General features: G+C 46.2%; 1 protein-coding gene across 1 annotated transcript in view; it reads right to left on the bottom strand.

Annotated features, from left to right (window-relative positions):
• The window catches only part of LOC137376716 (follicle-stimulating hormone receptor-like), a 214,329-nt gene that overhangs the window by 12,529 nt on the left and 188,676 nt on the right, over positions 1 to 13,124 (bottom strand). Inside the window, exons 7-9 of the mRNA XM_068045690.1 lie at positions 11,069 to 11,137; positions 10,854 to 10,928; positions 4,421 to 4,615 (exon numbers count right to left, since the gene is read on the bottom strand). Of these exons, the coding sequence (XP_067901791.1) occupies positions 4,421 to 4,615; positions 10,854 to 10,928; positions 11,069 to 11,137 (339 nt within the window). The remainder of the gene's footprint in view (positions 1 to 4,420; positions 4,616 to 10,853; positions 10,929 to 11,068; positions 11,138 to 13,124) is intronic.

Genomic DNA, 13,124 nt, shown 5'->3' with positions numbered 1-13,124 from the left:
TGTTTTTATAGAGGGTGATGATATTGGCATCGCGCATGTCCTGGGGTACTGCTCCCTCATCCCAGCACAGGCATAGCAGTTCATGTAGTGCTGAGAGTATAGCAGGCTTGGCACTCTTGATTATTTCAGGGGTAATGCTTTCCTTCCCAGGGGCTTTTCCGCTGGCTAGAGAATCAATGGCATCACTGAGTTCTGATTTGGTTGGCTGTATGTCCAGCTCATCCATGACTGGTAGAGGCTGGGCTGCATTGAGGGCAGTCTCAGTGACAGCATTCTCCCTGGAGTACAGTTCTAGGTAGTGCTCAACCCAGCGGTCCATTTGTTTGTGTTGGTCAGTGATTATGTCCCCTGATTTAGATTTGAGGGGGGTGATCTTCTTGATGGTTGGCCCAAGAGCTCTCTTCATGCCATCATACATTCCTCTGATGTTTCCGGTGTCTGAGGCCAGCTGAATATGACTGCATAGGTGTTGCCAGTCGTAGTTTGCGCAGCGCCTGGCTGTTCTTTGTGCAGTGCTTCTGGCTGCTTTAAGTGCTGCGGATGTTAAATCGCTGGGAGCTTTCTTGTAGTTCAATTTTGTACACCTCAATTAAGTCACCTGTCAGCCTCTTCTGTTCTAAGAGAAACAACCGTAGCCGATCCAATCTTTCTTCATAGCTGCAACTTTCAAGCCCATGGTAACATTCTTGCAAATCTCCTCTGTACTGTCTCCAGAGCAAATATGTCCTTCCTGTAATGTGGTGACTAGAACTGTTTGCAATACTCCAGCTGTGGCCTAACCAACATTTTATATAGTTCCAGCATCACATCCTTGCTTTTGTATTCTACACCTCGGCCAATAAAGGAAAGCATTCCATATGGCTTCTTCACCACTCTATTTACCTGTCCTGCCAGCTTCAGGGATGAGGCAGCAAGGTCAGCAGCCTCCACCTCAGCTGACAGTGCAGGGGGAGCACAACATCGAAGCACATGTAAGAGCTCTCAGAAGTGCATGTAGCTGCACTTGGAGTTTATAGTAAATATTCTGTTGAAGCATGCTGCCTTGAAATTTTTCAGTTCGCCAGTAATTGGCGATGTGGCAAGGCATGAGGTTTCCTTGCATTTCTTGCGGGCCGCTGGGCCTTCATGAGTACCCTGGCTCCCTCAAAGGGTGTGATGGGAGGGATCACACCGCGTAGGTCGATGCATCCCCATGCTGCAATGTAATGTCTTACTGGGGCTTGGTAAATGGCAAGGTTACTGAAGGAAGTGGCAACAGGGCTGCATAGTACTCAAGTTTTATTGAATTTCATGGCTCGCTCACCTTCCTTGTGTGTATCTCATTGCGCCTTGCCTGTGATCCCTGGGGTTCTTCAACATCCTGCGCCTGGTCATTATCTTCCTCCATCTCCTCATCATCAGAGAAGGTATTGCGCTTCTCAATATACTCATTGTTCAATTGCTCTCCCCTCTGTAGCACCAGGTTGTGCAGAGCACGGCACACCACGATGAGAGGCAAGACCCTTGCTGGAGCATATTGAAGGGTGCCACCAAATCTATCTAGGATATCTGAACTGCATCTTCAGAAGCCCTATGACCTGCTCGATGGTCAGTCGAGTTGTCCTGTGGCAGGTGTTGCATCTCTCCTCTGCATCACTGCTTGGGTTCCTCACAGGCATCAGTAGCCATGTCTTCAGTGGGTATCTCTTGTCACCCAGTATCCATCTTGAAGGCACGTGGGAAGGTCTGAAAAGGTCTGGCACCTGGGACTGCCACCTCTTTGGTTGCTGCTGCCCTGCTGCCAGTGGCTACAGCTCTCTCCTTCTCTGATGGTCCTCCTCACTGGAGGAACTCAAACCTCAGTATGTAGGCATTGTGGCTGCTTTCCGGGAACCGGGAACCGGGAACACACCTGCAGGAAGCGCTTGTTGTGGCCACAGATCAGTTGTACATTGAGCGACTGGAAACTATTCCTGTTGATGAAGGCTGCTGACTGGTCTGTGGGAGCCTTGCTGGCCACATGCATGCAGTTGATAACCCCTAGTACATTGGAGAATCCAGTGATGAGCCCACACCCTATAACCCTCTCGGCCTGGCTGTCTGGATCGGTGTGAAAACACGTATTGGCTGGCCCTTTTGAACATGGCATTGGTAACCATTTTGATGCAGCGATGAGCCACAGACTGGGAGATCCCACACAAATCTCCATTGGATCCTTGGACTGATCCTGAGGTGTAGAAATTCAAAGCCACAATGAACTTTCAGCACCACAGGCACTGGGTGCCCACCACTTCCCATGGGGCTTGACTCATCCTCCATCATAGCAGTGATGGCCTCCCTAGAGAGGCGCAGTCTTCGGTAACACTGATGCTCTGACATTTGAAGGTAACTGAGCCTTGTTTGGTGGACCCTCTGTTATGAGTACCTTTTCCTTGCACAGGAGGCTGGTTGTGTTTCCCTCTCTACCCTTCTCCTCTGTTCCCCACCCTCCCCCACAATGAGGCTGGCCCACCTGCCACCTCTTTGGTTGCTGCTGCCCTGCTGCCAGTGGCTACAGCTCTCTCCCTCTCTGATGCTCCTCCTCACTGGAATAACTCAAACAGTGAATGAGGTCCATGACATGTAGTTTCACACAGTCTCCAGGGCCTCTTACCAACTCTGCTTCACCCACATAAGTGTCAGCTCCGAGATGCCACTCTGGCAGTATGCCCCTGCAGCTCTGTCAACTTTACCCTTTCACCCGACTGATAGTGCTTACACCAGCGTTGTTCCACCCTCCCTTCCAAGCCATGCTAGGATTCACGATGGTTGCTGTCTGGAGCCAGAGCTGACCCCATGCTAGCTCACTGCTTCCTTGCACCTGGCGACTCTCCACAGTTCTTAAGCATTTCTGGAAAAATCTGAAAAACCTGGTAAAATTAAAGCTAATTGCCTGTTTAACAAGCTTAATTACCTGTCTGCCACATATAAGCGCAAGGTCTTCCCGTCATGCCAGCCACCCTTTGGAATATCTGGTTGTGATGTGAAGACATCGGGCCTCTATCCCGACACCCACCGTCATGATATTCTGACCCCTCCCGCCTGCCAGTTCAACCACAATGGGTTGGGAAATTTAGCCCGGTATCATCTTTCTAAATCTTTGTTTCACCCTCTCCAGTGCCTGTAAACCTTTTAGAATATGTAAATCAGAACTGTATAACGTATTCTAAATGTGGTTTAACCAAGGTTCTGTACAAGCTTAACATAACTTCTCTGCTTTTCAATTCTATTACTCTAGAAATGCACACTAGTGCTTAGTTTGCTTTTTATGGTCTTTTATTTATTTACTTAGAGATACAGCACTGAAACAGGCCCTTCGACCCACCGAGTCTGTGCCGACCAAGAACCACCCATTTATACTAACTTTACAGTAATCCCATATTCCCTACCACCTACCTACACTGGGGGCAATTTACAATGGCCAATTTACCTATCACCTGCAAGTCTTTGGCAGTGGGAGGAAACCGGAGCACCCGACGAAAATCCACGTGGTCACAGGGAGAACTTGCAAACTCCGCACAGGCAGTACCCAGAATTGAACCCAGGTCCCTGGAGCTGTGAGGCTGCGGTGCTAACCACTGCGCCACTGTGCCGCCTGTCTTATTAACATGTGTTGCCATTTATAGTGATTTTCTATGTGTACTGCTAGATCTCCTTGCTCCTCTAACCCATTGAATCTTGTATTTTTCAAGGAATAGGTGGCCTCCTTATTCCTACTACAAATCTGCCCTACCTCTCACATTTATATTGAAAATCATTTGCAAATTACACGCCCATTCTGCAAGTTTATTAATGTCTTCTTGTATTTTGCAGTATTCTTCCTCAGTATTAACTTTATTTGCACTCTCCCCACACCGCCCCCCCCCCACAATTTGATGTCATCCACAAATTTTGAAATTGTACTTTCGATTCCGAAGTCCAAATGGTTTATGTAAATGATGAACAACAGTGGTCCCAGCACCGATCCTTGTGGAACACCACTTCCCACCACTTTGCCTGTCTGTGTTTAAATCAGCTTTCTGTCCATTCTACTACTTGTCCCCTGAATCCACATGCTCTGACCTTAGTCATGAATCTATTATGCAGTGCCTTATACAAGCACTCTTGAGGAAGGCCATTGTAAATAATTAAAGGCCAACTTAAAATGAGGCACTACAATCTCTCAAGCTAATTAAAAAGGAAGGAAAGGCAAATGCTAGATATCTGAAATAAAAATAAACTGCTGGAAATATACAGCATTCTTTCTGATAAAGGACACATTCCTGGAATGTTGTAGCCGGTTTCAGTTGCTGACTGATATGCTGTGTATTTCCAACATTTTTTGTTTTTATTTACAACCTGTGCCCTTCCTTTTGTGAATTTACATTAACTCGACATGCGTAAAAGAATAAATAATACTCACTCCTTTTTTTTCTTAGCATTTTCATTTTCAAAGGCACAGCAGTGGCTTGAATATGTCATACTGGCCTCTCTTAGCTCGATGAAGTTATCCAGAGGTGGCAACTTTTTCAAGTTATTAGTTGATCGAGCTATGAGCTTCTTAATAGATTTCAAGCCATGAATTGGAAGTGCAGTTATACCAGTTCTGGAAATATCCCTGTTAAAATAATAAGACTGTTGATTTCCATATTATCTTTATTGAGTCCACTAAGTCATGTTGCTGCTGACATGAGACATCTAGAATTTTGTTTACATATAAGGAAAGAACTATGTAGATGCATTACTTGGATTTTCAGCTGCTTCAAAACTTTTACAAATATTTAAGAAAAAGAATGACGCCAATAAGAATGAATTAGAATGCAAATATGCTCAGCTTTTGGCTGAAAACTGTAGTAAGATTTTAGACTATGGAAAAGCAACTGTCTGTTGCACACAGAAGACATATGCTAACACTAGAAAACTGGAGTGGCCATGGCCCAATTGCAGTAAGAATACAGAGGACAGGGAAAGAGGGAAAGAAGGAATCTAACCCTGGCTCCAACATGTCATACAATACCCTCGATTACAACTACAGTCGTGATCAATAGTAAAACATGGGCTGGAATTTTACGCCCCCCAACCCCACCCCCGCAGGAGCGGGCTGGTGACGGGGTGGGGGGGTGGGGGGGAGTTGTAAAATTGAATGGGAGTTGGTGGAGGGGGGGGGGGGGGGAAGGGGGGCCATTCCTCATGCCTTTCTGCCCCCACTACAATTTTACAAGGGGTGGCGGCGAGAAATGGCCCGACCACCCCAGGCCAACCAAGGCCCTTAAGTGGCCAATTAGCTGCCACTTAAGGGTCTCCTCCTGCCTCCACTGGTATTTTACCAGCGGCGGGCGGGCAGCTCAGGCCCTCCAGGAGGCCGCCAAGTAAAACCTGGCAGCCTCCTTACAGGCGGGGGGCCCTCCTGATTGGGCACCCTGTGCCCCACAGAGGGCTCTCCCCACAACCCAACCGCCCCCTCTACAAAACACTTGCCCCCGGCTCCCAACTGACCCCCCCACCCCCTTGCCTTGCTGGGGCCTGGCTGATTGTCCTCTGCTGACCTTGTTTCCGGGGCCGCACCCGGTGACATTGTTGGGACTGAGAGCTGCCAGCCGCTGATTGGCCAGCAGCTCTTGCAGGCTGGACTTCCTGTCTCAGAGGGGCGGAAGTCCTGCCCGAGGCCAATTAAGGCCCTGGAGAGCGTAAAATCCTAGCGTGGCTCCAGAGACCTGCGGAGGCGGGTTCGACCCTGACTTTTTGGGCAGTGGGCGGGACCTCCAACCATAGAGTTGTAAAACTGACCCTGCTACTTAGCAAATAGTGAGTAACTAAAGATATATGATCATCAGGTAAGTTTATTTCCAGTGATATTAATATATGCTATTCAAAAACTAACATTAGCCTCCATCTGCTCATCTTGAACTGGTGGTCCACAGAGTTACCAATGAATAATTTGTTACATTTATCATTACTCAATTTTATCTATATTGTTTCAGAGGACAATAAAGAGCTGGAGCTAAGACAGCGTGAAATGTTTCACAATGGGCTAAATTTTGTCAGCGCAGTGGGGGTCCATGCACCCGCCCACAAAGCCAGGAACAACATCGCCCAGGCCATTTGAAGGACTCCCCCACTACACTCCCCCCCAACCCCAGCACATTTTCCAGCGTTCAGGCAAGTAACTGCCTGGTGTTGGGTCTCTTGTCATTTCAAAAGACAGGAGCCCACCTCCATAAGCTGCCAGCCAATTGCAGGGCCAGCATCTCTTCAGCCTCAGCAGTTCCACCTGGAACGGTATCACTGCTGAGACGTCAGCTGTCAAAAATGGACACTGACCTCCCCACAAGATAAGTAAGGTCGGGGTTCACCAGGGTCAATCATGCAGGGAACGTAAGGTCAGAGGAACATAGGATATTGGAGCAGGAATAGGCCAATCAGCCCCTCGTGCCTGCTCCACCATTCAACTAGATCATGGTTGATCTCCTACCTCAACGCCATTTTCCCGCGCTATCCCCATATCCCTGAATATCTTTATTATCTAGAAATCTATCAATCTCTGTCTGAATATACTCAATGACTGAGCCTCCACAGCCATCTGGGTTCAATGCCACAGATTCATCACCCTCTGTGTGAAGAAATTTCTCCTCATCTCAGTCCTAAATGGCCTACCTCTTACTCTGAGACTGTGTGCCCTGGTTCTAGACCCCCCCACCGCTCCCCCCCCCCCCCCCCAACAGGCCAGGGAAAAATCCCTCCTCCATCATCCCTGATGAGCTCTGTAAGAATTTTGAATGCTTCAGTGAGATCACCTCTCATTCTTCTAAACGTGAGAGAATATAGGCCCAGTCTCCTCAGTCTCATCTCATAGGGCAATCCTGCCATCCCAGGAATCAGTCTGGTGAACCTTTGTTGCGCTCCCTCTATATACTTCCTTAGGTAAGGAGACCAAAACTGTACACAATACTCCAGGTGCAGTCTCACCAAGACTCTATACAATTGCAGCAAGACATCTTTACTCCTGTACTCAAATCCTTTTGCAATAAAGATGCTTGCTGCATCTGCATGTTAGCTTTAAGTGACTTATGAATAAGGACACCCAGGTCACTTTGGACATTAACATTTCCCAATCTCTCACCATTTAAGAAAATACTCTGCCTTTCTGGTGGGGGGATGGTTGGTGAGGGTGGGGGGGAGGGTTCTGCAGGGGCAGCCACAGAGTGCCCGATCAGGAGGGCACCCCCTCCAGACCACCAGGTTTTACTGGGCAGTCTCCCCAAATGGCAGGAAGCCCACCAGCTGCTGTTAAAATGCCAGGGGCAGCAGGAAGAGGCTCATAATTCACCACATAAAGACCTCAGTTGGCCTTTTGGTGGGAAGGCCGTACTCCACCTTTCCTGCTGCTGATAAAGTTCCATGGCATTGGGAAGGTGACGGGCACTCCACCCCCACCTGCTTTCCTTGGCCATTTTAAGGCCATCACCCACCCCCCCACCCCCACCGCCTCCCAACTTATCCCTTGCAGTGCTAGTAAAATTCAGCCCAATGTTTCTCAAATAGTGGCCTGTAACCATAACAGATGGTGTAGCAGCTATTGAAAAGGTGAAAAGAACAGCAGGTCATCTGTGCCACCCTCAAAGTTCTTTCAATCCAATTACCCGGCTTGTTGAAGCTGGGCAAGAGAGCTTTAAGATTTTAGCACAAGGCCTCTTTAACATCAGTCTAATCATTCATGAGAGATATTCCTTCATGCTTTGGAGCATCATCACTGATTGCAGTGTTCCACGTACCACAAAAGTTACATGGTAGACTGGAGTGCAGATAACATTTCATCCATAACTGTGCAGATTAAGCTGGTAGATGCCTCCAAATCTCTCACCAGACCCTGCAAGATATTTTCCACAGACATAGGTCACTCCTGTTGATGGACCTTGTGAGACACTAATCTCTTCTAAGCAGGTGTATGAAGTCTGAGTCCCTAGGAACTACAGCAGAGACGGGGACTATGCTAACCCTTGGCCAGCCAGTTCTTGTTCGTTAGTTGCCATCACCACTTGCTTCCCCTCACCACTGCACTGTCACTCACCTTGTGCTGCTCAAACTCACTGTATACTTCTATCTGTTTTTGTCCTTTGTGAAGATGGTGTGAATGATATAAAGTGCTGTGAAGTGATGGTTTGCTCAAGTACAGCTGAGGTGTCATTTCATTCCAGGTCTAAAAACAAGAAGAGAACATATGTCAAGGTGCTGCATTTTGTCTGATAATGCTCTTGTGAAGCGCATTATACTACACTGAAGGTGTTATATAACTGCAAGTTGTTGTTGTTACATTATATAAGCACCTACCATTTGTGCTTTCATTTCAATATATTATATGTGGATCAAGATGGACTATGTGTCAATGTCCAGTGGCTGAGTAGGATAGCAAAACGTGACAGGAACTTGATAGTACTAGCTGTCCCACTTCATGGTCTACTCCTTTGATACTCTGGTGTCTTATGGTTTCAAAAGGGGTTAAGAGCTTGTACTGCCTGGGACATTCTCTAATTTATGTCTGTTGCCTTCTGTTATGTAGCACAGAGATTTTCCTGCAGCTGCCTATTCTCAAGCCCATCCAGTCTGATACAAAATGAACATATAACATGCAACTGGCTTGAATGACAAAGATTTCTTGCATGAATTCCCTTTAAGACATTCTTTTCGGTATTTGTAGTTTGATTTATACAGTTACTGGTTATATTTCTTGCAGACTGATGTATGGTCACACATAGCAGAGCACTCTCTCCCTCATGGCAGTACTGCACAAGTTAACATTCTATTACTGGATACCATGGTTTAGCATAATGTTCTGAATTCTGAGGATCGACTTTGTCATGGATACTAAACTTTTCAAACAGCACTTCAGGCTTACCTTAATCACTTTCTGGAGATCAGCTATTTTCTTCCTTGCATCTCTCCAGCTTCACTGAGGTCTTGACACAACATCAATGCGTAATCTGTTCCCAAATCTGTTACAAGAAGTACCTACAGGGAGAGTTTTAACTTGCACCATAAAGGATTTCCCTCCATTCTGATTTCTTGGATAAGTGCTTCTATGACTTGATCATCAAATCTGCTCTTCCATGACCTGCACGCAGCTGAGTTCCATTTCACCTCCCCACCGAATGGATAGGCCTGTGATAGGAATGCAACTGGGCTGTGTTATTGGCTTAGTACACCAAATCAGTTGGGGCTGTTCAGTGCCAGGGTGGGGATGAGCAGGAAAATCAGCCCTAAACTACAGTAAACAAAAAGAGACAGAACTGATTAGCATAATGTAAATGATGGCATGAAACTATAATTTGAAATGCTGCAACTTGTATTTGTGTCAGTTCTTTGTCCTACCTTTACTATTTTGTTTTTGAGAGCAAAATGCCAACTATAACTCTTCTTCTCATCCCTATTTTTGGGTAGGAATGGGACAGTAGTGCATTTAAAATCAGAATTCAGATCTTGTCATCTCGTTTTTTGCAGTGGTTTCATTTGCACCATTTTGATTGGAGTCTTCAGTTAGGTGGCACGTGTTCCATCCAGTGGTACAGGACGTAGAGCGACTTAACCAGCTGTCCTTAAAGGGATTGTCAGAGGCTGCTCCAAAGATTAATGCTTCCCCAGGCCTCTGAAAAGTTGATCTGACCAATGTCTGGACCTCCCTGAGATCTCCTCCACCTTCCTGTAACTTGAATGTATCAGCTCAGCTCAGCTCAGCTCCGCGGTTGGATTTCCCATGCCTCCTCCCACATACCTGCCTCCTCAAACTCTCTCAAATGGTGGCCAGCTTGCTTTGAAAATAATAATGCAGCCCAATCACCAGAAGGCTTTGAGTCTCTGATCGTTTTCATTGGGAAGGGCTTGCTACACCCAACTCTGGTTGAATTTAAGGGGCCACATCAAAATCGGCCCCCATGTGCTAACAATGTTGACATAATGTTGTTCATCAATATAACAAAAGTGCTGTAAAGTATAATGTCTAATTACTGATACTAAGGCAAGATATAAAGTATTAATTACTAGTAAGTACTGCCTATACAGTCAGAATTGATAAAGGGTCAGATTGGTATATTAAGTTCTTAATACACAGGTAGCTGACTGATGCACTAACTGCTGCACCAATAGGCAAAGCCATGAATTAGCAGGGTGTGGATTAGTGCACACAATTGTCCACTAGGAGATTCTGTTTAAGCAGATGCTTAGTAGAGGTGGGGAACTTTCCATAAAAAGGGAGAGAACATTGGAAGCCAAGTTAAAGTGTGAGGTTGGAGTGTTCCATCTATTGAATGGTTGAATAATGATGGGTAGACACTTAAGAATAATACTTGCTCATCCTTTGCGGAATTAATTCACATCACAGAAGAGTCCAAAGAGAAGGAGGGAAAAAGGACAGGTACATAAACAAAAAGAAGTATCAAACAAATATAAAACTTTAGAGATAAAGCAAAGTATTGGGGAGGGGGCAGAGCTTTAAATTCTTGATCAAAAATTGCTTAGAGCACTTATTGAGAGGACTGCTTCACATGGATAGGATTGAGTCAATTCAAGCTACATGGAACTAAGCTCAGTATGGAAATTTAAGCAGGAGAATGTCATTTCTTTTCTGAGGGAGGGAGGGGACAGTTCAATCATGGAATTATTGAACAAATATTCAAAAAATCATCAGATTAAGTTTCAGTCCAATCAATCTGACAAATATTACCTTCTACTACTGTATCAAAATAAATCTCACTCCCCTTTACATTTTTATACTTGAAAATATTCTTGAACAAGGCCAGTCAGTTGTGCCAATGTCCCTCACTTTCCTTGCATGCTTATGTAAGCTGTATTGACTTTTCACTTACAGAACAGTTGGACCCGTTGCTCCCATGAAAACATCGTCATGCAATTTCTGTAGATTCTGGTTACCAGTGAGATTGCTGTGAAAAAGGGCAAAAATCATTAAAGGTTCTGAACAGTCACCAAACAATAGGACACACATATGCTGCGTGCTCCTTCAACAACACAAACTCCAAAACTGCAATGATGACTTTTGGACAAAACCAAACCAGTAACTTACAGATGATCTAAATCTGTTCCGTTAAATGCATGACTTTGTACTTCAATGAGCCCATTGTTAATAAGTTTTCTGTGTTTAAAAACAAAGAGAAAATTGGATGAAAGATTTGTTCAATGTTTGTGCCTGCTGCCAAATTCTCTGATATTTATTTTGCACATAATAAAGTTTAGGTCTAAAACTGTATACATGAGTTTTTATTTTCCAATAGTACAGATAAAGCATTAAATTAAACAATCTTTCATTGCAAACGGAAAATCTATTTCAATTTTTTCAAAACAACAAATTCCTGCTTTCTGAAACAAAATTGTGATGCATTTTTTGTCATACTGGCCATTATGAGAGCTTCTGAGAACGCCAGTAGAACTGATAAAAAGAAACAGATGCAAATGCTTCAAATCTGAAATAAAGTCCACCAATTTCCTGGATTGCACTTACTCAGAAATCACACCAAAGTTTACATTGGTTTCTGCACTGATCTTGAGGGCAGGAATTCAGGGCACAATTTCTTGTGGAGCTCCTTTGTAAGTAATGTAAACACCGGTGGAAAACAAGTGCAAATGCAGTTGCCCATTTTGTTGCAAATTGATATTATTTCCAAAATGGTATTTCCTCCTCAAAAAATACAGACTTACATGCTGGGACCTTGTGAAGGTGGTGGGGCTCCTGGCGCCTGGCCGAAAAGGCGGGGGGAGCACTGCCTCGGCCTTTTCATGCCCCTCCGGCACGATGTTCCATTGTTCCAGAGGCGAAGTTTCTGGCGCCGGGATCTCCGTCTCTTGAAAGAGGGGGATCCTGCCTCCAAGAGCTACCGGCCTATAACAGGGCCAGCAGCTCAGCAGTATCAGCAGCACCATTGGGAGCAGTGACAACTGCCAGTACTGCAGAGGCCTTGGATCTAGGCCCCACTCCGGAAACTTGGACTTCAGGTAAGTGTGGCGGAGTCACTGGGGCCAGTCTGTAAGGCCCCGGCGAGCAGGGGTGGGTTGACATGAAGTACAGGGAGTGGAGGTCCATGGAGGTGGAGGTTTTGTCAGTGGGGGTCTTCCATAGTCCACAGATTGCCCAAGGAGGAGGGACTTTCCCCCCCCAAGCCTGCAGGAATGGTAACTTGTTTTACAAGGCACCCTCCCTGCATGGTGAAGGCACCCACCGCACCTCCCGCCCCCCACCCCACGGCGGCGGGAAGAGGCCCTTAAGTGGCCATTAATAGGCCACTTGCGGGTCTCAATTGACCTCTTGGCGGGAAGGCTGTCATCGGCCTATCCCGCCCCCGGCAAAATCGTTGGCAATGGACTGGCGATGAGCCCTCTGTCCCCCTGCCACCCATTGTGATTGTATGGGCCCCGCCGCCTCTGACTCCACCTCAGGGGGGCCCATAAAATCCAGCCCACTGTGTTGAGGGAATTGTATGGGCCCTGCAAGAGCAGCTTTGGTGGTATGCAGGTGATTTAATTAGGCATGAGTTGTTCTTTCGGATTTCCGATGATGGGATTTTTTATCGGAATTAAATCAGCGATGTGTTTGTGGCGGTCCAGGGTTCCCCCCACACAGTGACAGACTGCAGCTTTGCATGCATTTCCAGACCATGAATACACATTATCCTACACTTAGTTCAAATTAAATCCTACCAGCCAGATTATGTTAGTGGTGAGCAGTATTCCCATGTCACCGGGTTCACTCATCTGCTTTGCTCAGTGGTGTCTGAGGTAAAGTGTTTCATATCTTGAACTCATCGGCACAAGCAAGGCTAACATTGGAATGGATGTTTGGCTCCAGGCTCGGCAGCAGAAGGGCAAATTTTCTCGGGGATGGCAGGGTATGCATGGGGGTGGGTGGATGCATGGAGAAGCAGGGGAGGGAGGAGGGGAGGACGAAGGGTGGTGTATCGGGTACATGGAGGAGGGTGTTGCGTTGTTGGGTTTGCAGTTGCAGTGCTGGAGGGCATTCCAGAGAAAGTCTTAGACTCTGGTAAAGGTTAACTAACAACTCTATTATTTATAGTTACTATATACACTCGCAGCAAGCCACCGAGTTAGCATCCTTTTTACTGTTATAC

Source organism: Heterodontus francisci, chromosome 13 (genome assembly GCF_036365525.1).
Source record: "Heterodontus francisci isolate sHetFra1 chromosome 13, sHetFra1.hap1, whole genome shotgun sequence".
NCBI classification, from domain to species: Eukaryota; Metazoa; Chordata; class Chondrichthyes; order Heterodontiformes; family Heterodontidae; genus Heterodontus; species Heterodontus francisci.
The sequence above is the reverse complement of the archived record's forward strand: the minus strand, read 5'-3'. Positions and strand labels throughout refer to the sequence as shown.